The sequence below is a fragment of the Prionailurus viverrinus genome, chromosome D1 (assembly GCF_022837055.1).
Source record: "Prionailurus viverrinus isolate Anna chromosome D1, UM_Priviv_1.0, whole genome shotgun sequence".
Lineage (NCBI taxonomy): Eukaryota > Metazoa > Chordata > Mammalia > Carnivora > Felidae > Prionailurus > Prionailurus viverrinus.
The window spans coordinates 73,122,240-73,145,930 of record NC_062570.1 but is presented as its reverse complement, the minus strand read 5'-3'; the positions used below and the strand labels follow the sequence as shown (position 1 = coordinate 73,145,930).

The window sequence follows — 23,691 nt, the reverse complement described above, 5'->3', positions numbered from 1 at the left end:
GTTTAAGGGTAGTGTTTCTCCATCTCAACACTGACATTTGGGCCAGATAATTCTTTGTTGTGGAGGTCTGTCCTGTACATTATAAGATGTGTAGCAGCATCCCTGGTCTCTACCCACTAAATACTAGTATCACCTCCCAGTAGCAATTAACAAAAATATCTTTACACATTGCCAAATATTCTGTGGGAGGTAAATCCCTCCTGGTTGAAAACAACTGGTGTAAGGATAATACTCCAGACAAGAAAGACCCACATGGTGAAGTTCCACTTAGAACTTGAGGCACCTGGGTGGCTTGGTTGGTTGGGCAACTGACTCTTGATTTCAGCTGAGGTCATGATCCCAGGGTCATGGAATCGGGCCCTGCTTTGAGTAATGAACTGGGTGTCAAGCCTGCTTGGGATTCTCTCTCTCCATCTGCCCCTTTCCCCTGCTGATGCTCTCTCTCTGTAAAATAATATCTTTTAAAGGATAGAAAATAAATAAAATATAATATAAAATAAAGTTCCATTTGGAACTTAAATACTAGTAGTCTGGTTTATAAAAGCACATAACCAGTTTAACTAGAGACCATGGGTTATAATGAGTTGTGTGTTTTCCTTTGGCGTTGAAAGGAAAGGCTTCCTGTTTGGAAGCTTGAAGCTAAGTTTCATGTTTACTACTTAACTGTAAGCCTCAGTTTTCAGGACTGATCTTTTATTTCTAATATAACAATTCTTTTGGAAATGGCTTCACATAATGTGAAGCAGGCAGAGTGTCTCCATTTGAATTCAGCCTTAGGAGACAACATCTTGGTACTGGTAATGGCATAAGAGATACTATTCTCAGCAGAGCAAATTAGGCTCCTTGAAGCAGCTTTGAGGGCAGTGAGCAACAGTTTGGGGAAATGGAAAGAACAGGGAAGGCATTGTTGGGTATCTGTTGGGGCATACCTTGTGGGCAGCATACAGGTGTTCCTCTGATTTATCCTGTGCCAGAAGTAATTTCTGAGAGTGGGGTAGGGAGCTCAAGTCCTGAAATCAAACTAGGGGGAGAGGGGTTGAAGCAATAATTTGAGTGTGATAAGTTAATGACTTCCAGTTTGGGGTCATTTCTCTCTTCTTTTGGAAATCACCCAAAAGCAATAAGGAGAATGAGAAATGGAACTGCGAACTCCAGCTTCAACAAACCTAGGAGACATCTGAAACTTGTAATTCTCAAATGGGTGAAAGAGTTGAAAAAGTAGTGACTATCGAATGGGAATACAGGAGAATGCTTGCTTCTGAAGGATCCTAGAAACCTAGCTAGTGTCTTCTCCAAGGCAAGGCTATTTGCAGGAGCAGTCTGTTAGAGTGGCAGGAAAGAGAAGAACTCCCTCCTGTAGTATATGATCTTCACTGGCAGGGCTAGAACGGTTCACACACATATAACTCTGGATCATGAAAAAAAAAAAAAAATCTGCTAGCTTGTCCCCTTGTCCATATGAAAATCCTACAAATACCTGGGAAGAACTTAATTTAAAAATGAGTCATCAGTTTTCCTCATGTAGGTAAACAAATTTCATTCTTCCAGGAAATCATTCTTGACCCCTCTCACATGCTATATCCAGTCTTCTGACAAATACTGATGGCTCTACTTTCGAAATATACCCAGAATTGATTTCTCATTACTTCTACCATTACCACCCTAGTCTAAGTTCCTGTGCACACCTAGAATACTGCAGTGATTTCATAATGTGTTCTCAATTTTAACATTTGACTATAGTATTTCTTTCAAACACAGCTGCCTAAGCTACATTAGATCATGTCACTCTAATCAAAAACTCTCTCCAATATCTTCTCAGATAAAATCCAAAGTTCATACCATGGCCTGATGATCTTATTCCTTACTGCTGTCTTTGAACTCATCCCACAACTCTTTGTGGCCCCTAGCTTATTCAATTACTTTCACTGCATCCCTTTATCCTGTTTTTTAAAAATATTTATCCCATCTGATGTTTATTGTGTCACCCCTCCACCAGAATGTAAGCCTCATTAAAGTGGGGACTGATTTTGTTCACCACTGTACTCCCAGTGGCTAGAACAATGCCTGACACATAGTAGGTGGTCAGTAAATATTTGCAGTTGATAAAACAATAAAAAGGAACTAACACAGGCGTTGTATGAGGATATTACAATAGAGAGGAAAAGATCAAGAAAAATAGACAATAGATGAAGAGCACCAAAAAAAAAAAAAATTGCCTCAAAGTAGTTGAGAATTATGATCAAAGATTTCATGATAACCTTATCTCTATAAAATAAGAGCAGACATCAGAAATACAAGAGGATATGATGAAACAACAAAGAATGAAATGTGAACTCACAGAACTCAGGAAAAAATTACAATTCACAAAGATGAATATAAAATTGGAATGATAGAATATACAGTGCTCCACTTACAATAAGGGAGAATACAAAACAGGGATTAAAAATAAAGAAAAATGACGTGGAGATAGGAGATGCAACATGCACATAATTGGGAATTCCTAAAGGAGAAAATTTCTATTTTCTATTTTTATAGATGAAAGCACTGAGAAACCCCGCTCATATGAAGAATCAGTAATAGGTTTTAGAAACTTTTAGAAACTCAATCCTCTGAACTCTTGGAATCTAGGTCAAACATCATGTGATCTTTCATCAAAATGCATTTCTTTTTTTTTTTTTTTAACACTTTATTTTTGAGACAGGGAGAGACAGAGCATGAACAGGGGAGGGTCAGAGAGAGGGAGACACAGAATCTGAAACAGGCTCCAGGGTCTGAGCTGGCAGCACAGAGCCCGACACGGGGCTCGAACTCACGGACCGTGAGATCATGACCTGAGCCGAAGTCAGACGCTTAACCGACTGAGCCACCCAGGCGCCCCGTCAAAATGCATTTCTAGTAAATCAGCTGACAATTCACTTTAACTCTCTACTAATTTTATTGAAGGCATAGAACTGGAAACTACCTGACTTCCATTCAGACTTCAGTATCAACAATATTTCAAATTGTCCCTTTGTTTGGAGCCTTGAAAGACTACCCACTAGGAAGATTAAACACTGTGAGGTTTGGAATGGTGGAGAGGTATGTCCTTTCTTTCCTCTACTGGAAAGTCTACCGTGAAAGGAGAGGTAGATTTCAGGGAGGTCAATTTAGGAACAGGAACATGTGGATGTATAAAAAGTGATTCTGTTGAACCCCTTCATGTACCCCAGAAGTGGATATTCATCTGAAGACTGCTAGTTAACAATGCCAAGTACTGCGAACAGGTCAAGAAAGGAATTAACTGAAAAATACGTTTAGGAAAATGAGAATTATTGATTTGATGAAAGTAGTTTTCAAAGAAATCGTGCCAAGGTTGGGTAGAAACCACACTGAAATGAATTGAGGAGGGAGAGAATGGCAGGAAGACAGTAAAAGAAGCAAGTTATTAAAATTGGATGTGGAAGGCATGAGATAGGATCACAAAAGCCTATGTATTATCTAGGAACAATTATCTTTAAGATATGTAATACTGTGGGGGGGTACAGATATTGACAAAAATGGGACAATAGATTGAGAGATTGAAGACTCAAGGAAAATTAAAAGCATTAGGTTCACAAGAAGATGCAAAGAGTTAACTATAGTATTTATTGAGCACTGAATACCTCCCAGTGTGAAAAAGCATTTAATGCGTTTTATCAGATTCTCACAGTAACATGGAAGGTAGTTGCTATTGCTATCCTCATTTAACAGACAGGGAAAGGAGATCCAGAGAGGTCTAGTTATGCCCAAGGTCACTCAGCGTATTCACAATGGTGGTAGAGCTAGGCTGTGACCTAAAGGAGTGGACCTTTTCCATGGTTGTGAACTTAGAAGGCGAAACTTCTAGGAATTTTTGCCTGATAAAATCTATTTCTTATGTAAGCTAGAAGGCAAGGAAGGACATGTTAAGAATGAAGGAGAAAAGAGAGGGTCACAAGTTTATGAATAAAGGTTTTAAACAATCATTAAATGGAAGAGTTGACTAAACAGTATTGATAACATGCAGCGTTGATGCCACTAACGCTTTAGTAATACTGGTTTGTACAGTTGGTCTTCTCCAGAAATAATCCATAGAGGGCTGGATATATCTAGGGATAGGATTTTCCAGGAAGGTATGACTGGAGATCATTTAGGATACTCTTAACAATGATATTGAATTGATAGACCAATTAAAAATCTAGACAGAGCTTATGAATGACAATGACCTAATTTGAACAAGTGTAAAGGAACAGAACTATCATGATCAGAGGTAATTTCTAAATTAGTGACTTCAGAGGTAAAGTTGTTTATAAATATTGGAAACATCCAGGATATGGTTGTTGTGGAGACAAAGTAATGGAACCAAAGCTCTGTAAGAAGTGGTCATTCAAGTTTAACCAGGTAGTTGAAAATATTTCAAGATTTACTGGAAGAACGTGACCTTTCTGTTCTCAAACTATTGTTTCATCAGAAAAACAATCACTTCAAACTTTCTTCTGTAACTTCCTTTCTTCCAGGTTTAAAAAATTATGGATTTGAGGAGTTTTTACCTATTAATACACACAAAATTGGAAATTGTGTTCCTGAAAAACATTTCAATAAAAAGACTAAGTCATTGGCATAATAGGTAAACACTCAGAAGTGTATTTCAGGTAAGAAGTTATGACAGGGCAATTTGTCATTAAACTTTTGAATAGTCTTTCATTGCACAAAAATAATGTTATTTTCCCACCTGATACTTCAGTAGGAATATCAAGATGGCATGGCATCTGTCTTCCTTTAATGTCCCCCCCCCCGCCCCCGAATTTATTAAATTCAGGGGAGAAAAAAACACAACCCTGATGTTCATGCTTAAAAGATAGCCATGATGTTTAACGTGCTGCAGGGACACTAGGCCATATGGTGTCCTAAATTTATTCCAACCCTGAATTATGTAAATGTGCAATAATATATGAATTGGAATAAGAACTTCCCTACTTGGACAAGGTCTTCCAGTGTAGTTATTTCAGAAGAAGTTTCTTCTGTTTACATATTAAGAATCACGACTTAACCCAGTATATTTAAACAGTAAGTTGATGAAAATACTTTTTAAAACATAATCCCGATTTCTCCCTTTTCCATTCTTAAACATAAGTCAGCCTTCATTTACTACTTTAGTTGTAATAAGCAACCCTAGAAACTAGATATTTGAAAATCTGTGGCAGGGACGCCTGTGTGGTTTAGTTGGTTAAGCATTCAACTCTTTATTTGGCTCAGGTCCTGAGTTCGAGTCCTGCATCAGGCTTTATGCTCATAGTGTGGAACCTGCTTGGGATTCTCTCTCCCTCTTTCTGCCCCTCCCCCATTCACACGCTCACTCTTGCTCTTGCACTCAAACTTAAAAAATCTGTGGCCAATTGAAATTTGAATAAAGCGAAATGTATTCAAACCAAGTATCTATTAAATGTCATATATCCTCTCCACTACCCACTGACTTGATATTTTACTCTGCGGGGTAGCACCTATTATAAAACAATACAAGAACTAAGTAAAAGCAAAAGCCGAATGTTGGGGATCTGATGTATGAACAGATTATATAAACCAGTTATCACCTGTTCTAGTTGCTTACACTCCTAATATTTTAAATTTCAAAGTGACAAAGGAATTTTTTTTTAATCCAGTACATCCAACACATACTTAAATATCTAGATATATAAAAATTCACCAAACAGATTTTACTCAAGCCTTTGAACATGTTACTTAGAAACATTTTGGACCCAATTATTCAAAGATCATTGACTAGCCCATAATGCAGTTTGTCAGTCTCCTATACAGATCAACCACATAACACCAGTCAGAGGATTCTACTCTTACTCCCACAGAAGCAGCAGTAAAATCAGAAAGCAATACTACTTTCCAGTAATTTGATAATCGAGGTAATAGTATTGGGATAAAATGAAGAGAATTTGTTTCAGCTTCTTCAATAAGCCTATTCCTCATTTTTAGATAATGAGGATGAAGGTATCACAAACCAAATATGGGAAACTGCTTTTCTTTATTGAGGGCTTAGGAAGAAAATTAACTTTGGTCACATATTACCATAAAAAAAAAAATCCAGTTTTACATATTCCTAAACAGGACCAAATACTCAGAGAAATAATTTCTTCTGTAAAAATTGGCCAAATTTATCAAAAATCTAACATACAATGTAATTCAAATTATATAAAGACTGCTTGGGATCATAGCATTCCAAAATGTATGATAGTTGCAACTCCATCTTAACCAGTGTGAAAGTATTTGCTCTCATGTTGCTTTGGTCCAAAAGAGTAGAGCTGAATCAGGAAGAGTAAACTAAGTACCTAATCTTTTGCAAACAATTTAGACTGTTATTGGCAGCAGAAATATCCATGATGAATAGTTCTACTACAACAAAGTATAATAACTGAATACTTTTCATGAACACATTACAGTATCAGATAAACTTCTTATAAGAGAAAAATATGAAGGAACAAAAAAGATGAAACAGCTACCACAAAAGTGTCTCCCCCGTAACTATCTGAAGGGGTAAAAAGGTGAGATTAGAGGTTTGATGATGCTAATATGAAAAGAAATTGAGTATTGTATTTATTTCTTATTTTATACAACTCTTACTCTTTACAAAAATGGTTAATAGTCATGCCCATAAAAGTGTAATCCATGGCATTTGAAAGCAAACACTCTTTGTAATTATTTAAAAGGGCCTTTTTAAAAATTATAATACAAAGGTCTGTGCTCTATAAGCAGTCCTCCACTGTGCATTATAACAATAAGGCTTACTTTTAATACAAAGACTAAGTGTTTGGGAGTTATGAACCACTGGATTTAACAAACATCATTTTATAGTTGCTTTTTGCATCTTTTTTGTTTTTGGGATCCTCCACTTCATCAGGGTGCTCAGTAGCTTGGAGTTCTTCAGCAGATTCTTCTTTCTCTGACTCTGAATCACTTTCAGAGTCATCTGGACTTTCAGGATCAGGTGAATCATCATCATCATCATCATCTCCAGCCACATCACCTTCTCCATCATGATCTTCTACCTATAAACATCAACCAAAAGGCTCTTCTTAAATACGATTACCCAGGACAAAAAACTGGGAAAGACCCTAATTTTTGTCACAGTCTTAAAACAGCTCACTCCCTAGCCATTAAAATCAAGTTTTAAGACTGCTATTATGATCAAGAGCTGCCAAGCGAAGACCTGAGGACTCCAGCATTGTCATGTTTTACATATTAGGACTTAACTAGGATTTTGTTCTAAGAAACAGCTTTGAACGGAGGGCCTGAGTGGCTCAGTCAGTTAAACGTCCAACTATTGATTTTGGCTCAGGTCATCATCTCAGAGTCGGGAGATCAAACCCCGCATTGGGCTCTCCATTGGGCACGGAACCTGCTTGGGCAAGGATTCCTGCTCTCAAAAAAAAAAAAGAAAAAAAGAAACAGCTCTGAAGACCACTCACCTGCTCCCCTCCCTCTGGTTTGAAAGCTACTATATTATATCTTCCTGAAACAATATATATTTTTTGAAGTAAATAAGGCAAGTTAACCACGGACTCATGGAAATGTGGAAAAGTTATCAATGTTTTATGTATGATATTACTTTGGAGTAGTTAACTGGTAGTTATATTATGAATAAGGATCATGGAAAATAGAGAAAGAGGGGCGCGTGGGTGGCTCAGTTGGTTAAATGTCCAACTTTGGCTCAGGTCATGATCTCACGGCTTGTGGGTTTAAGCCCTGCGTTGGGCTCTGTGCTGAAAGCTCAGAGCCTGGAGCCTGCTTCAAATTCTGTATCTCCCTCTGTCTCTGCCCCTCCCTTGCTCACACTGTGTCTCTCTCAAAAATGAATAAACATTGGAAAAAAAAAAAAAAAAAAAAAGAGAATCTCCTAAACTAGTATTTACAGGAAATACTTCCCCTAACCTGTATGTTGTTCATGCTTATTAAAGATATGCCCTGATGTATCTAAGTAGAATTTACAGTGAGCTTCTATCAGAAAACATTTGTAAAACTCACAAAAGTATCTCTTCCCATTATCTACAAAGACCTGTTTGGGCATACAGAAAATTAAGTAACTGTATAAAGAAAGCTTTCTACATAGGATTCTTTTTTTTTTTTTCCAAAATTTTTTTTACACTTATTTATTTTTGAGAGACAGAGAGAGACAGAGCGTGAGCAGGGGAGGGGCAAAGAGAGAGGGAGACACAGAATCAGAGGCAGGCTCCAGGCTCCGAGCAGTCAGCACAGAGCCTGACGCAGGGCTCGAACCCACGAACTGTGAGATCATGACCTGAGCTGAAGTCGGACACTCAACCGACTGAGCCACCCAGGCACCCCTCTACATAGGATTCTTAATTGCTAGAGTAACCTAACAGATATAAAGATATCAATTTAGAAATTATCTTCCCATTTAAAGAAAATGTTAATTACTACCTCACTGAAGCCAAGTCCACAATGTCGTCGATATCTTCCTGATAATTTACTGTCCATACTTTGCTGATATTGAGACTCCAGTTCTTCATTAATTTTCTTGTCTTCTTCCCCTGCATGTCCAGTGTACTTTGGTTATGTTTCAGTCAAATTAATAAAAACATTTGATTACACAAAAAACCCATATTACAGATGCTATTATATTCAGGGCTGATTTCTCTGTGACTAATTTTATAATGAATTTTGTGGATAGGTTTCTCTATACCATAGGTAGTTACCTAACAGGCATAAAATAATTGAAAGATGTATTTATGATTACTTCTTTAGTAACCAACCCTCTAAACTACAAGTGTTTATGAAAGATGAAGAACTTATATTTTTTTATGTGAGAACTTAAACCCAGACCCACAGTCTCAAAACTGAAGTTCAGATACTGTAAATACTAATTACTAAGAACTTTGGGCCTTAGATGTGTTATAGTTTATTTATAGTCTAATAAATTAACCGTTCTCTTGAAAGTTAGAGTTTTCTCCCACATTCAAAAAACCACCAACAAACAAAAGCTTCTGTCTTTGAACAGAAGCAATGAAAAGGCAGGCAACTCTGTTCAGAGAATGGATAAGTAAAATGACACTGTAATGGCTCTACTTTCTTACATATCAGTTTACTGAAGCAACATAAACTCCTTTAAAATTCTGTTGTTATTACATACCATTTGATGCATTATTTTTATATATACTGTGGCTTATGTAAATTATGAAGCAGTATACTAAACTACCTATGAACTCACTACTCAAGAACTAGAGCATTACTAATGCCATCAAAGCTTTGTGAGTATGCCATTTTAATTTGTAAATGAGAAATTTCATTTTAATCATAAATGGTAGTGTCTGCATTATTTTTATTCATAAATTCTACAGTTTTAAAGAATAAATGCAACAGTTAAATAGTTTTCCATTCTGCAAAGCTCAGGGATTCTTTTTGCCTTTTCTACCTATGCAAATCAATTTAAAATAATTGTTTAACATTAGAAAAATGAAACACCTGTTAATTTTCAAAAATGTGCTACATATTCTAGGTCAGTATAAGGTGAATTTAAATAATTTAACTAGAAGATTTGTTAAATATGATCCAGATCATTATGCCCTGTTATTAATAATGTCCAAGATTAGGGTCAATTTTAAGTAGGAGAAAATTTCATTTGACAGCAGCCTGAATTCAAATCCAAACTCTTCATTTTCGGCTTTTACTTGAAAGGTTTTTTATCTAAAATTAAAAGTTAATTTCTTCAGGCTTTGCAACAAGTTTATATTCTTTAAGGATTTCAAAATAAAACTTAGTGAATAAGTTCAAAACCAGTTTAATATACCAACTAGAACACCATACGTTAAATGATTTATAAAATAAAATACATAAATTCAATACATACCGTAATTGGCATTATATGTCATAAAACCTCACTATAATTAAAATGTTATAAATCAGTAAAAATGAAGACAGAAAAAAGTTTCTTAGTTAGAATATCATTGATATATACTCTCAAATATTTAAAAACTAAAGTATATGTTAATTGTTACATGATATACACGTTTACATATACATTTCCAATTCTAATATTTTAACCACGAATACAATTATACAAGTCAGAATATCCTGAAATACATACAAATATTTCATATTCCAAATCTAGCATTACCTCTTAAATTACATTTTACTTTCTTACCTGTTCGGAAGTGAGATGTTGATTTGTGATCTCCTATAACAAGACGTCCAGTATGTTCTTTCTGTAAGAAAGTAGAAAATATACTAGAATTTGAGACCACTAATTTAAAATAATTTATGAGTGTCTACTATGTGCCCAACACTGTTCCAGGCTTCTGGGATACAGCAAAGAAAAAGAACCAAATTGAGATCCATAGCTTTATAGAACTTACATTCTAGCAAAGGTAGAGATAAGGAAGGGAAATGAAATCAATAAACAAATATATAGTATGTTAGAAGCTTGTGTCATTAAAACAAATACACAGAGCAGAGAAAGGAAGTAGAGAGTATGTTGAGATCATGCTGGAATTTCATCAAATAGGATAGAAAACTAAAAAATTGAGTCGATATAAACATTTTCTTTCCTAAAAGGCCAATTAATGGGTTGCTTTAACACTCCCACCTCCTCTTTCTGATCCTCAGGCACATCTCATACGGAGAAAACAAATGAAATTATTTAGCTAGATAAAAATGAAGTAACTGACAGACTTATAATAAACAAAGAGTATACAAAATAAAAATAATCACTATATCACAATCAAATATCCAGCTATTTGACTACAATAAATACCCTATCTTAAACTGTCAAAAAGAACAGAATTTAAAATAATCTAATTCTATAAAACATAAAAATAAATCCTGATTCAACAGTACTAATTATCAGGCTACATAATTACTCTCAATTACCAGTTACAACCCACTCTTTATAGTTCATATAGATCAATGACTCAATATACTGCTTCTTTAGATTGCAGAAGACACCCCATTAACAAGATTTGAAAATATATAATGCATCAAGTTATTTGAGGATGAGGACAGTAGTGCACTGGTCTATTTATACTTTCAGTTGGTTCTCCCTCTGACCAGTAAAATACTCATGGTAGCTGGCTAGGCTTAGGAATATAAATATACTCGGTGGCCACAAAACAGAATAAATCTAAACAGTCTATATAAAAGATCAAAGCTACAATCTTGGCCTTTCTAGGAAAGAATTTAACATATGCTAAAGAAATGAATTACTAGTAGCCAAATTTCTTCTTCTTAATTGATTTGTTCTCCCCCCCGCCCCAATTTTAATGAGATATATTTGACTACTGGTAGCTAAATTTCATACACTTTATGTTAGGGGATTCTTCCTAAATACTTGAAGAATTTTCATTCTACTAGGTTGAGTATGCCCCCTAAATTATTACTTTACATACTCTTAGCAAATATTTTATTTGCGTGAATTAAGAGTAACTTCACACTATTTTCTAAGATACATTACAAATTAAAAAAAAATTTTAATGTTTATTTTTGAGAAGGAGGGAGCATACATGTGAGTGGGGGAGGGGCAGAGAGAGGGAGACAGCATCTAAAGAAGGTTCTGCACCATCAGCACAGAGCCCAGTGTGGAGTTTGAGCTCATGAACTGTGAGATCACGACCTAAGCCAAAATCAAGAGTTGGATGCTTTACCAACTGAGCCACCCAGGCACCCCAATAAATTACAAAATTGTTGGGAAATCTGAATTAATGAGATATTATACAAATGAATCCTTATTTAGGCCTTACTGTGTTGCATGATGTCTCCCTACCCTGAACCCCATTGTTCTAGTCTGGCTAACTCCTCTTCGTTTTACCAATTCTATTTCTGGAATGCTTTCTTGTACCATTGAGGCAGTTAGCTACCCTTGTCTGCTGATTCACAGCACTATATAGGTGCACAGTTCTTTCACAGCAATTATAATTCTACATTATCTGGTTTCCTGTACATGAAGGCTCTAAACACATGTTAATGATCTATGTGATCCAAGACCTAGTATACAGTACCTGGCACAGAGTAGACAGCCAATAATTGTTGGTTAACGAGTAAGATAAAAATGTGTGTCCACACACAGACCTGTAGACAAAGGTCCACAGCAGTACCATTCATAAGAGCCAAAGAGTGGAAAACCCCAAGCGTCCATCAACAATGAGGGGATTAAAAAAAATTGTTGGTAAAATATATGAATGAATCCCTGTATGAATAAAGACAAAGCGCAGAATTTAGTTTTGATGAACTTAACCGACTGAGCCACCCAGGCGCCCTGTTGACGAGCTTAAAAGAGAAAAGTTTTCTTATTTTATCCACATTTGGTTTGCACAAAGATTTTTGGGACAATGTTAGGAAAATAAATTTACTTTTTTATACAAAATAAATACCTAGAGATACCTGTATTTGCATGTAAAAATTATTGCTAGGAACAAGAGGTATTTTCTCCACTAATGTTTTCCTGGCACCCATGGCTTGTATTTCCTACTGTGATAATGAAACTGAAAGGGATTTCAAACTATACTGAAAATTCTAAAAATTAAGTTTTGGGGGCACCTGGTGGTTCACTCAGTTGCGCGTCTTGACTCTTGATTTCAGTTCAGGTCATGATCTTAGTTCATGAGATCGAGCTCCACATCAGGCTCCACATCAGGTTCTGAGCTGACAATGCAGAGTCTGTTTGGGATTCTCTCTCTCCTCTCTACTCCTCCCCTGCTTGCACTCTCTCTCTCAAAATAAATGAATAAACATTAATAAAAATTTTTTTAAAAATTAAATTTTTGATAAAAGCTTGGTTACTACGTCAAAGGCTGGCGAGAGCTATAAAATATGAAAGGACTACCATTTGGTCTCCCCAGAAATACCTTCTATTAAATCATTAGGCTAACAGATAGCCAATCATAAAAGTGGAGATTGTTCCACTGCAATCTCCTCAAACCAAAGTTTTTCTCTGTTCAATCTCTAAGCCTTACTGCCCCGTGGCACTGAGAATCCTATAAGTGGTTCAGAAATAGTATACATTTTAAGTGTTTGGTTAGGTCAGCTGTGTTTCCCAAAGCCAAAAGTAATAATGCAGACCAAGAAAATGAGATCCAAATATATTGTCTGGGTCACTCAACAGACAAAATAAGGGTATTACTTTCACAGAAAAGACTTTAAAAAATACATACTGTTTGATGCTTACCTTTCCTGCGCCCATAAGTCTCAAGAACTTTTGTTTTCTTTCCTCATTACCTAAGTCTGCTGCTTCCCAATTGCTAGATCCAAGCTGCAAAAGAAATTTGCCAATTAATTTTTTTGCACAATAAATACTTAAATATTTAAAGTCTACCCATAACTCCCAATGAGTTTTTTTTCCCCTCCCTGTCATTTTTAACTATAAACAGGGCTCACTGTTTTTGTTTAGGAAGTTAAGCACATACATCATATTCAAACTTAAATATACTCCTTTTCTGTTACCTCAAAGCAGAATCCTTTAGTTCTTTTGCAGCCAGAGCTCTGAATTCTCAAAAGTCTGCATTTATCAGAATCACCTGGAGGGTGTATTAAAACCCAAACTACTACGCTATAACCCAGGAATTTTAGATCTAGTAAGTGTGGGGTGGGGCTCAAGGATTTCATTTCTAACAAATTCCTAAGTGAAGATGATGCTGTTGATGTTGACATGGGAACCACACTTTGAGACCTACTACCTTGAAGCCTTGCAGGGCCCTAGAGTACCTAGGATTTTGAACCCAGAGGCTGCCACAGTTGTTAGTTGGAGTTAGTTGGGCTTTAGTGATATTCTAAGAACAGTGTAACATCAGAATCTAATGGACCCAATTTTAGGTTTTCAGTTTCTATTTTGTGCAGTTCTAGTTATCTGTGAGGATTGATATGTTAAGACTTATCAATTCTTTCCTAAAGGTCTTCTGAAGAACGGAAAACTTATTTTAAAAAACAGTAAAACTCATTCTACCCTATAATTATCAAATGGTCAGTTGAGCCCTTTTACAAATCTAAGAATTACGGAATCCTAGTGATCATATTTTTCCCTACATTTTGAAACAAAGGTAGGAAATATTTCATTATGATTCATTAGTTATTGCCAACTATGCTAAAAATGACTAAAATAAGAAAACAGAAAAATGGTAGAAGAGTTTTCTCATGTTGTCCAAAGTACTGCATCATCTTTCAAGATATCACTCCTCTGTTGTGTGCTTCTAGCTGTCACGGACAGAGTTGAGAGTCCAAAAATTTTCACTTCTACTCCTAATGGCAACTGGGTAAAAAGTGAAAACTGACAGCAGTCATTTCACAATTATTAGATGAATAAAATGAATGCAAAATGGTAGGTAGTGTACCCTAAACTAACAATGGCAAAATTAACTGTATATGCAAAACTCTTAGACTATGAATTTTTGGATGATGAAACACTAGATGACTTTTCTCCAACCCAGGAATCAACAAGAGACAAAGGAAAAAAAAGAAAGAAAAAAAAAAAAAGACAAAAAAATATGGCACTCTTATCTAAAGAGTCATTCAGCAGGGAGGACTTCATCTTGCAATACTGTGCAATAAGAGCCTGAACTATCCTGTTTTTCTAAAAATATGTATGCCTGTTTCATCTCTTATGGTATTTATAACCAAAATTTACTTGATAGCATTTGAAACTGGACAGTGCTGAAGGCAGATATGTATACAAAGGTGACTGGAAGAAATGTGGAAATGAAAACATTCATTGGATTCAACTTTGTAATTGAGTTTATAATCTAAAAATGAAAATGTTTAAAAATATGGAGCAAAGATGACAACCCCCATTTTCAACACAAAATCATGAGCACAAAGGTTTAAATTCTTCAAGTATTGTATTTTGATGATGCAAATGCTAGAACTGCAAACAATAATAAAACTAAAATCTATTAGAAATTTAAAATCTGAAATTATATGTTCCAGTTTTACACACAACTGACAAGTAGTTAGCTGTATTCAGAGGCTGCTAATCATTTTGGGTAAATATGTCACGAAAATCAGGAAACTGTGTAACAGAAATTTGGGTTTGCTATGTTTACATTCATATTAAAATTTTCAATAAAATTGTTTTTTGCTGTCTTTATTCTTCTGGGAATTATCTATAGCAGATTTACAGAATATAAAAGAAATGATGGTGACCATTTCTCTGAGGATATGAAAGTTAAAGTATTTGCACAACAATGGACACTCACTGATGGTCCTTTAAATTCCTTTTGGTTGGGAGCTTATATGCTTTCATGATTTTGGCTACCTAACTTGCAGAGCTCTACTTTCCATCTGACAACTCATATCTTTTTATAAGCCAGTTAATTCTTAACTATTTCTGGCTGAACATAGTTAAGAAATAAAAGGCAAAGTACTAGTGAAGCTTAAGTTCTGATTCTCACTACATCACTTGCTCTCTGTGAGCCTGGACCTGGCATTTAATTTCTTAGTTTTCATTCCTTATCTACATTAAGAAACTTTTTTTTAAAAAATTTTTTTTTAACGTTTATTTATTTTTGAGACAGGGAGAGACAGAGCATGAACAGGGGAGGGTCAGAGAGAGGGAGACACAGAATATGAAGCAGGCTCCAGGCTCTGAGCTGTCAGCACAGAGCCCGACGAGGGGCTAGAACTCACGGACCGCGAGATCATGACCTGAGCCGAAGTCGGCCGCCTAACCGACTGAGCCACCCAGGCGCCCCAAGAAACTTCTTTAAAAGACTATCTTAATAACAAAACCCAAGAACTGCATAGTGTTTTACAACTTACAAACGACTGTTCACTTCCATTCTCTCAAGAATCCATTTAATAAATAAGAACACTGAGGCAAAGGGACTTAAAAACTTAAGTTGCTTACTCTGATCCTCTTGCCTTAAGTTTTTTGCTCTTTCCACATCATATCGTACATGATCAAATGGGACAGAATACGTGGAAGTACTTTTTGAACTACAGTTATAAAAGTTATGGAATCAAGGTAAAAACAAAACTGTCTAAAAGCCAAAACTTTTCTGAACCATTTCTATTAAAAGAGCAAGTATCTTCAATGTCTTTACATAAGTAATCCTATCCTTTACAATATCTGTTCCTAATGTTTTTTCCAATCAAGTCCTGGTTCTTCCTTTCAAAGACATTAGCATACAATACCAAGTACCTTGCCCGAATGCTGCATTCTCAAAAGCTCAAGGGTGCCTGATAGATTCTTAGAGGGTCTCCGTGAGTTACTACAATTAACTTCCCCTCTCCTCCTACTTCCTACATAGCTTTCATTTCTTCAAACCAATGAGGCCATTTTTAAATTCTTTACCCTTAAAACCTTTTAGTACAGAATTACAGTCAATTTACCTCCTCCTGAATACATATTGCTAGTAACTCTTAGAATTTACTTCTAACACTGTCAGCATTTTCCTAGAGCTGGATTCCATGTTTAATACCTACTTTTAATATCTCTCAAAATGTGTTACCCTCATTTAATATGTGAGGTCAGTAGGCAAAAAACAAAACAAAACAAAAAAACAAAAAAAACCTTTATCTTTTACATGCAATGGATGCTCATTAGAAATTGATGACCAACTACAACTTTAATTATAATTGATTTTCTACAATTTAGGTATGTATTTCAAAAGTATATTTTAAAAATTCTGTATACAGCATTTAAAATATTTTTAAAAGAAGTACTTAAAGATAACTCCCAATTACCAGTAAAATACTCACCTGAAAGAAACTGACTTAAAAAAAAAAACACTATCAAAAGACAAGTGACTCTATTGCACTTTAACATAAAATTAGCAACATAATCATTTTTAGAGTCTGTTAAAGTTGCAGGGCCTAATACTGAATTGCAACTATAACCATCTCCTTCAACTGACAATGCTTATAAAATTGGAAAAGATCTTAAAGGTCATCTAGTTTAAACTGATCCCATCAGACAGAAGCTGTTAGAGTTAATTACTTAATCCCTTTAACTTTGTTAAATTACCTAACATCAAGAGTTTTCTGTTAAGCTAAAAGATTGTTTCTGAGTCTAGCAAAACAGGTGCCACAGTTAAATACCACGAGGAAAACACTGTAATAGCTTTTAAAATGGCACCCAGGTTACTCAAATGCCTTTAGACAAATGCCTGACAAGTAATGGATTGCCATATTAACAAGATCTAAAGCCAGAAGCAGGTAAGAACATGGCACATGAAAAAAATCTCTCATTATGTAATTATTCACCTCCAAATCTTTACTGATTACTAATCTTTCTGCAGAGCTAAATTTAATTTAAGGACCTTGGTATTCTAGTCTTAACACCAACCACCACCCATCCAAAGTGGGGTGGGTCTTAACATCGTCTCATTTGCTACAACTTGTATACAACAGTAGTCTTTAATGAGCTTTTTAATGGTTCACCAAGGAAGGTATTATGAAAGGCACTGAACTGCACTATAGAAATAAAGAACTCTACATGTTCAGAAATTAATAGTGCTTTAAACAATAACTGAAAGAAAACTAGATGTCGTCCTTTTATCATCCTTAAAAATGGCATTTCGATGCCCCCCGCGCCCCAAAATTTCTCAACCAACGTTCCCAAGGCGTTTATTCATTGTATGAAGGACCTAGTTTTCCGTTTACTGCAGTCTCCATGACACTGCGCTAAGAGCCAGGACAAATACACAAAAAGACTTAAGGACAAGCACCGTCCTTCATTTTTGAATTCCCAACACCTGGCATAGCAGTAAATATTTAATGGATTACTTTAAGGAATGGTTTGCTATTTAAGCTGACAAGCTTCGGGTTGGGGGGTGGGGGGAGAAAGGTGGCTGAAATCAAAATGGGCTTCTAGGTCTTAACATCTTAGACCTCGCCACCATGCGTCAGTACGAAATTACTCCCCTGGTACAATATTCGGTTCAATACTGTTTTCCGTTTACTCTTTATAGTACATTGCAAAAGTAATAACGGCCGGAAAATCTGTCCAAACGTGCACCACATCTTGACATTGTCACAGGATCATTTTAAACCTCAAACAGGGAGGATCCTGCCATCCCTATCCTAACTAGAAAGGCCCGACAAAGAAGCTTCATCAGCCCCCAAATAAGCTACTCGACCCTCTTAGGACTTCCTTTCTCGAACCCCCTTCCTACGCAGGTCTCTGGCTCTTAGGGTGTAGACCTCTTAAACCTTCCGACACTCAATTAAGGAAGGGAGACATTTCCCAGTCATTCTTCTGGTTCCTCCCCCTCGGCCCTCCCCCTTCGGGCCACCTCAGACGCTTCCTCTTGCTTAATCCACCCTTCCCGGCCAACCCCAGCCTTTAGTAGGCCTCAACCCTCATCCACTCCGCCATTGTTATTTACATCGTCGTCTGGGGAGGCTGAACGCTTCACCCCGTGCGGATGGGACTCCCTGGCAGCACTCATCGTTGCGGAGACCCGGACGGGCAACACCGAACCCACTCGCCGTTCTCTTCAGCCCCAGCACCAGCAGCCTGCAACCTGCCACGGGCCCAAGCAGCGCCACTCCAGAACGCAGACCCCCTCCAGGCCTTCTCCGCCACAGTCGTCACCGCCGCGGCTACTCGCCACTACGGAGCACTCTGGCAGTTGTAGTTTTCCGGCTCAATCCATACCGACTAGAACGTACGGGATGGATGGGGCAACTAAAACTACAATTCCCAGGAAGCTCAGCGGCGCAGATCGCGCTGTGTGGCGGGAGTGCCCTCTGAAGCTCCGCCTTCATGGGCTGGTGGAGGGAGCTTTCCCGCGGATGGGTATGGCGGTGAGCGTTCGTTTAAAGCTTCGTTGCCACAGAAAAAACCTTAGCGGCTTCGTCGCCACAGAAAGAGGGTTTTCACTATGAGATGCTGCCCTACTGACAGAGCGTCTGTCATAGTTAAGCACCGAAGTTTAAGTGTAATGTTTGGAGATTATTGAATCCTCACGGATACCCTCCACCCGCAACGAAACCCTTAAAAAAAAAATGGCTTCTACTGTTTCCATCCGGGCGTTCTCTATTGCTCTTAAGGGATTTCTAGGTGATCGGCGGTGCGGCTTTCTAGAAGATTCTGATGAATATTTTTGCCGCTATCTCATTCTCACTGAAATGAGTTCAGTGTGGTGCTAGTTAATTGGCTATTATTGAAACTTGGGTCCACCTGAGGGAATTCTGTAAGCTGTACACACATCTCTGTGTGAAGTGACCCTCCCTGCTGGTAATTAGGCATTGTACCTTTGAGGCCTTCACCAAGTGGAGTCCGTCTCAGCCAGAAAGCCCTGTATCTTTTATGTTCCTCAAAAAAGCTTTTTTGGTGCGTTGAGGTGAAATTCACAACAAAATTAACCACTTTAAGGTGTACAATTAAGTGGCCTTTGGTACATTCGCAGTGTTGTGCAACTATCACCTCTGTCTAGTTCCAAGACCCCGAAAGGTCCGCCCCCTGCCACCCCAGCGGCCACTAGTCTACTCAGAAAGTGCTGTATCTAAGATTTTATTCAGATACTGAAGATTCATTCATGCAGTATTAAGGTATCTGAATGTTTGACTAGGCCTGAATCTGGCTACCTTCAACCCTAACATTCTGTCAGGATCCTTGTCCTTACTTACTCTGAAGCTTTCTGACCTTGAACGATATTTTTTTTTTTAAGCAAAAATCAGTAAATCATATGATAGTATAGTTTTAGTGTGCACTTTGGTGATGAGAGCAGCCTGTGAAACTGCCAATTAGCTTCTGAATTTAGCAATTACTCTAGCTTGACTGGCTGTGTAGAAATGGTTTTACCTTTCTAGATTTCATATGATCCCTGTACCATTTACAGAACTGTGACCAGTGGAAGAGAATTAATTTATGCAGTCATATATCCAAATTTTGCTCCTTTATTTTGGAAGCAAAGAAATAACAATGCTAATTAGGGTTATGTGAAAAAAACCCTCACTCATATTTTATAACCAAGCAAGGGCACCTTAATCAATTAGATCTGTGGTAATAAAACATAAATCAAGGAGGGGAAGAGTAAACCCATGAGGAGAAAAAGTATTTTGGCCAAGTAGTTATTTGTTGTTTACTATGAATTAAAATATATATTAACTGATTCTACAAAGATTTTGTGAATATACTTAACAATGAAATTACAGTTAATTTACATAATTTTCTAGGATGGACTACAGTTTACATCCAAAGGGTTTGACAGACTATAAACACATACAATTTATAACTTAGCTTTATAAATAAACAAATGGGGAGGCCGAATAGGTATTTTGGAACTGCTAAAAGAATTCAGAAGTAAAAAAGGACTATCAATAAGGCTAGTAGTTACTAAATACTTCTAACTTAAATTGGGGAAAGTCCAGAAGAGTTTAATGAGCTAGCAACCTGTCTTTTATTTCTTCACCAGAATTGTTGGCACCTGGATGACTAAATCTTCAAGTTGTCATAAATCAAGATCACAAGCCAAAGAGTAACATAGGAAATAAAAAAGACTGGATCATTTTATCAGATTTTACTGTTTCGTATACAGAAGGCTATATGGGTAAGGATGAAATATTAGTGTAATAGAATTCATATATGGCACAAAAACTCAGTAATAACCTTACTCCTTATTTTGTAAAGACAAGAAGACTCTGTCCCAGGTATAACTCTGAAATACGTTCTTCAGGATTGTGACTGTTCCATCTTAATTTTTTGTTTCTGTATCTTCTGTCACAGTGCATGTCAAAGAGTAGTTAATAAGTTTTTTTGAATTAATACAGGAAGTATGAAGTTATATAATGTAACAGAGTGGTACCTCATATAAGTCCTAGAAGCCTAGAAATGTTCTTTATTGGGTAGTGGAGACAAGGAGAGGATGGATGCCCTGTTACTAATAGCACTTTAAAATACTTTCCTGACCATGCCTTTTTCATTTTTTATATACCCAATGCTTTAGCATGTAGTTGGCATTCATAAATGTTGAGTGTGTACATTAATATTCCCTCAACCCAAAGCAGTCATAACTGAACATGGTTAACAAACCTAAAGAATACATAAAAGTTCTGATAAATATGTTCTGTACAAAAAGCTTGCTACTGTGTTATCTGAGACTAAAAAAAATTCCTGCAGCCATTGTTATAACTACTATTTATTGAGTATCCATTATGCATCTTACATGTTGCTAGGTGCTTCTCAAAGCTTCACAACAATTTCCAAGGATTTTTATTTTATAAAGGATGAAACTTAAGGAAAGTTAAGTGTTTGCCCATGATCAGATAGTTAGCTAATGAGTGGATGGCTAATGGAGGATTTAGTCCTTAAGTCTGTCTAACTCCAAAAACCCATGCACTTTGCACTGTGCCAGTATAAATCAACATTTACATAGTGTGCTTAGTATGTGTCAGGCATTGTGCTAAATTTGAAGAAACCCAGAGTAAATAATGTATAATCCCTTACCTAAAGGAGTTTACAGCTTGGTCGGGGAGGAATGATTAAGTGGCACCAGTAAGTCACAGACAAAATGCTATAGGTGGTGCCTGGGTGGCTCAGTCAGTCAAGTGTCTGACTCTTGATTTCATCTCAGTCATTATTGTAGGGTCATGGGATCCAGCCACGCGTGTGGCTCAGCATATGGAGTCTGTTTGGGATTCTCTCTCTCCCTCTCTTTCTGTCCCTCTCCTCTGCTCACTCGCTCTGTAAAATGAAAAAAAGAATTTTTTTTTAATGCTATAGAAGCAGTTCATTTTAGCTGAGGGAAATGGGGAAATTCTTCCCTGAAAGTTTTTGAGCCAGACCCTAAAACACTGTGGAAGAAGGGTGGGGCATGTATTCAGGAGTGGTTAGTGTTCTATGAAACTGAAATCTGATAAGCACAGAAGTATCATATTCTCAACAAAACTCTATAGGCTAATTAAATCCAGGCTGATCAAAGCCTTGACTTTGAATCTCTCACTATGTGTGTTCAGGTTCAAATCCTCTGTTTCATTGATTTATAGTAACCTTTTCCCATGCTCTAATAGTTCCCAGTTAAATCCATTTTATGCACCATAACCAGGCTCATCATCTGAAAATGGAATGTAGAGATTCTCCTGCTCAGAAAGTGCCATTTTGTACAGAATTAAGTTGGTAAAGTTGTTATAATTGGCCTATAATTGAGGGTCTGTATTCTGACTTCAATCATCCACTCCGTCTTATTTTCTTTCTTTTTTTACATTTATTTTTCTTAAAATTTTTAAAGTTAATTTTTTTTTGAGAGAGAGAGAGAGCAGGGGATGGGTAGAGAGCGAGGGAGAGAGAATCTCAAGCAGGCTCCGCACTATCAGCATGGATGGGCTCAGTCCTACAACCATGAGATTACAACCTGAATCAAAACCAAGAGTCTGAGGCTTAATGAACTGAGCCACCTGGGTGCCCCTCCATCTCATTTTCTGGTTCTACCTTTTATTTATGTTGTTAGTCTGCCATCGCTAGTTAGAATAAAAGTATATGTGCTATAATAGAGCTATGAACAAAGATATAAGTCTTGCTGACTATTATATACTATCTAAGAACCTTTTGAGTAGAATTTAAGCTTCACATCATGATTTGTGTATAAACCATGACTCAAATTTTTGTTGTATTAGTATATGAATGGATGTGGTCAGAGAGGAGCAGGTTTATGTGGTAAGATGATGAGTTTTTTTTAATTTTAGACATGTTAAATTTAAGGTATTAGTGGGATACCAACTGGAACTGTCTAGTAGGCAGTTAGAAATATGGGCTTCAAAGTTAGGAGAAGTCATAAATTTGGAAATCACCAATCTAGAGATGATTGGTAGACTAGGAGAGTGACTGAGCTCACTCAGTGATCATGTAGAAAAGAGGTCCTTGGAAAAGGGGGGTGGGGGGTGGGGAGAACATTTAAGGGTATAATTAGGAAGAGCCTGAGATTAAAAGATTAAAAGATAGATGTGGGACAGGGAGAGTTAAGTATCATTGAAGCCAAAGGAAAAATACTTGAAGAATTCATTGTTCAATTGGGAGACTCAGAGGAAACTTATCTTAAAGCTGATTTTAAAGGCATCATATAAGGGCACCTGGATGGCCCAGTCGGTTGAGCATCTGATTCTTGATTTTGGCTTAAGTCACGATCTCATGGTCTTGAGATTGAGCCCTTTGTCTGGCTCTGTGCTGGGTGTGGAGCCTGCTTAAAATTCTCTCTTCTTCTCCCTTTGCCACCTGCCTCATTCGCACATGTGCTCTCTCTCTCTCTCTTAAATTAATAAATTAATTGATTAATAAAAAGAAAGGCATCATATAAATAGAGGGAACCATAGAGCCTAATGTAGAATACTGAAGACAAGTTATAAAAAAATAAATATTTGTGATTGATGATGGTTGTTGATGATGAGATGAATTCCCATTCTGTTCATGGGACATGTACATTTATCACATTGCTACTATAATTTGAATTGACATAAATATTGGCTTGATTATTTTACACATACCTAGAAACTTAAAAAATAGAGAATGCAACAGCAAATGCAAATGTATTTGCTTATAAAATTGCTTCCATAAAATTATTGATATGTATCTCTAATTTGGTCATCTTTTAAAAATTTTTTTATTTTTTTAAATGTTTATTTCTGAGAGAGAGAGAGATGGGGAGGGGCAGAGAAAGAGAGACAAGGAATCCAAAGCAGGCTCCAGGCTCTGAGCTGTCAGCACAGATCCCACTGTGGGGCTAGAACCCATGAACTTTGAGATCATTA

The 23,691-nt window shown here is 36.8% G+C and overlaps 1 protein-coding gene across 1 annotated transcript; it reads right to left on the bottom strand.

Moving 5' to 3' along the window:
• Window positions 1–6,012: 6,012 nt before the first annotated feature.
• CD1H11orf58 (chromosome D1 C11orf58 homolog) lies at window positions 6,013–18,542 on the bottom strand. The gene is made up of 5 exons (XM_047877048.1): window positions 18,333–18,542; window positions 13,181–13,264; window positions 10,166–10,226; window positions 8,446–8,555; window positions 6,013–7,052 (listed from the first exon to the last, which is right to left on the bottom strand). The coding sequence occupies exons 1-5, from the start codon at window positions 18,393–18,395 to the stop codon at window positions 6,822–6,824; spliced, it is 549 nt and encodes a 182-aa protein (XP_047733004.1). The 5' UTR covers window positions 18,396–18,542; the 3' UTR covers window positions 6,013–6,821.
• Between the last annotated feature and the right edge of the window lie 5,149 nt (window positions 18,543–23,691).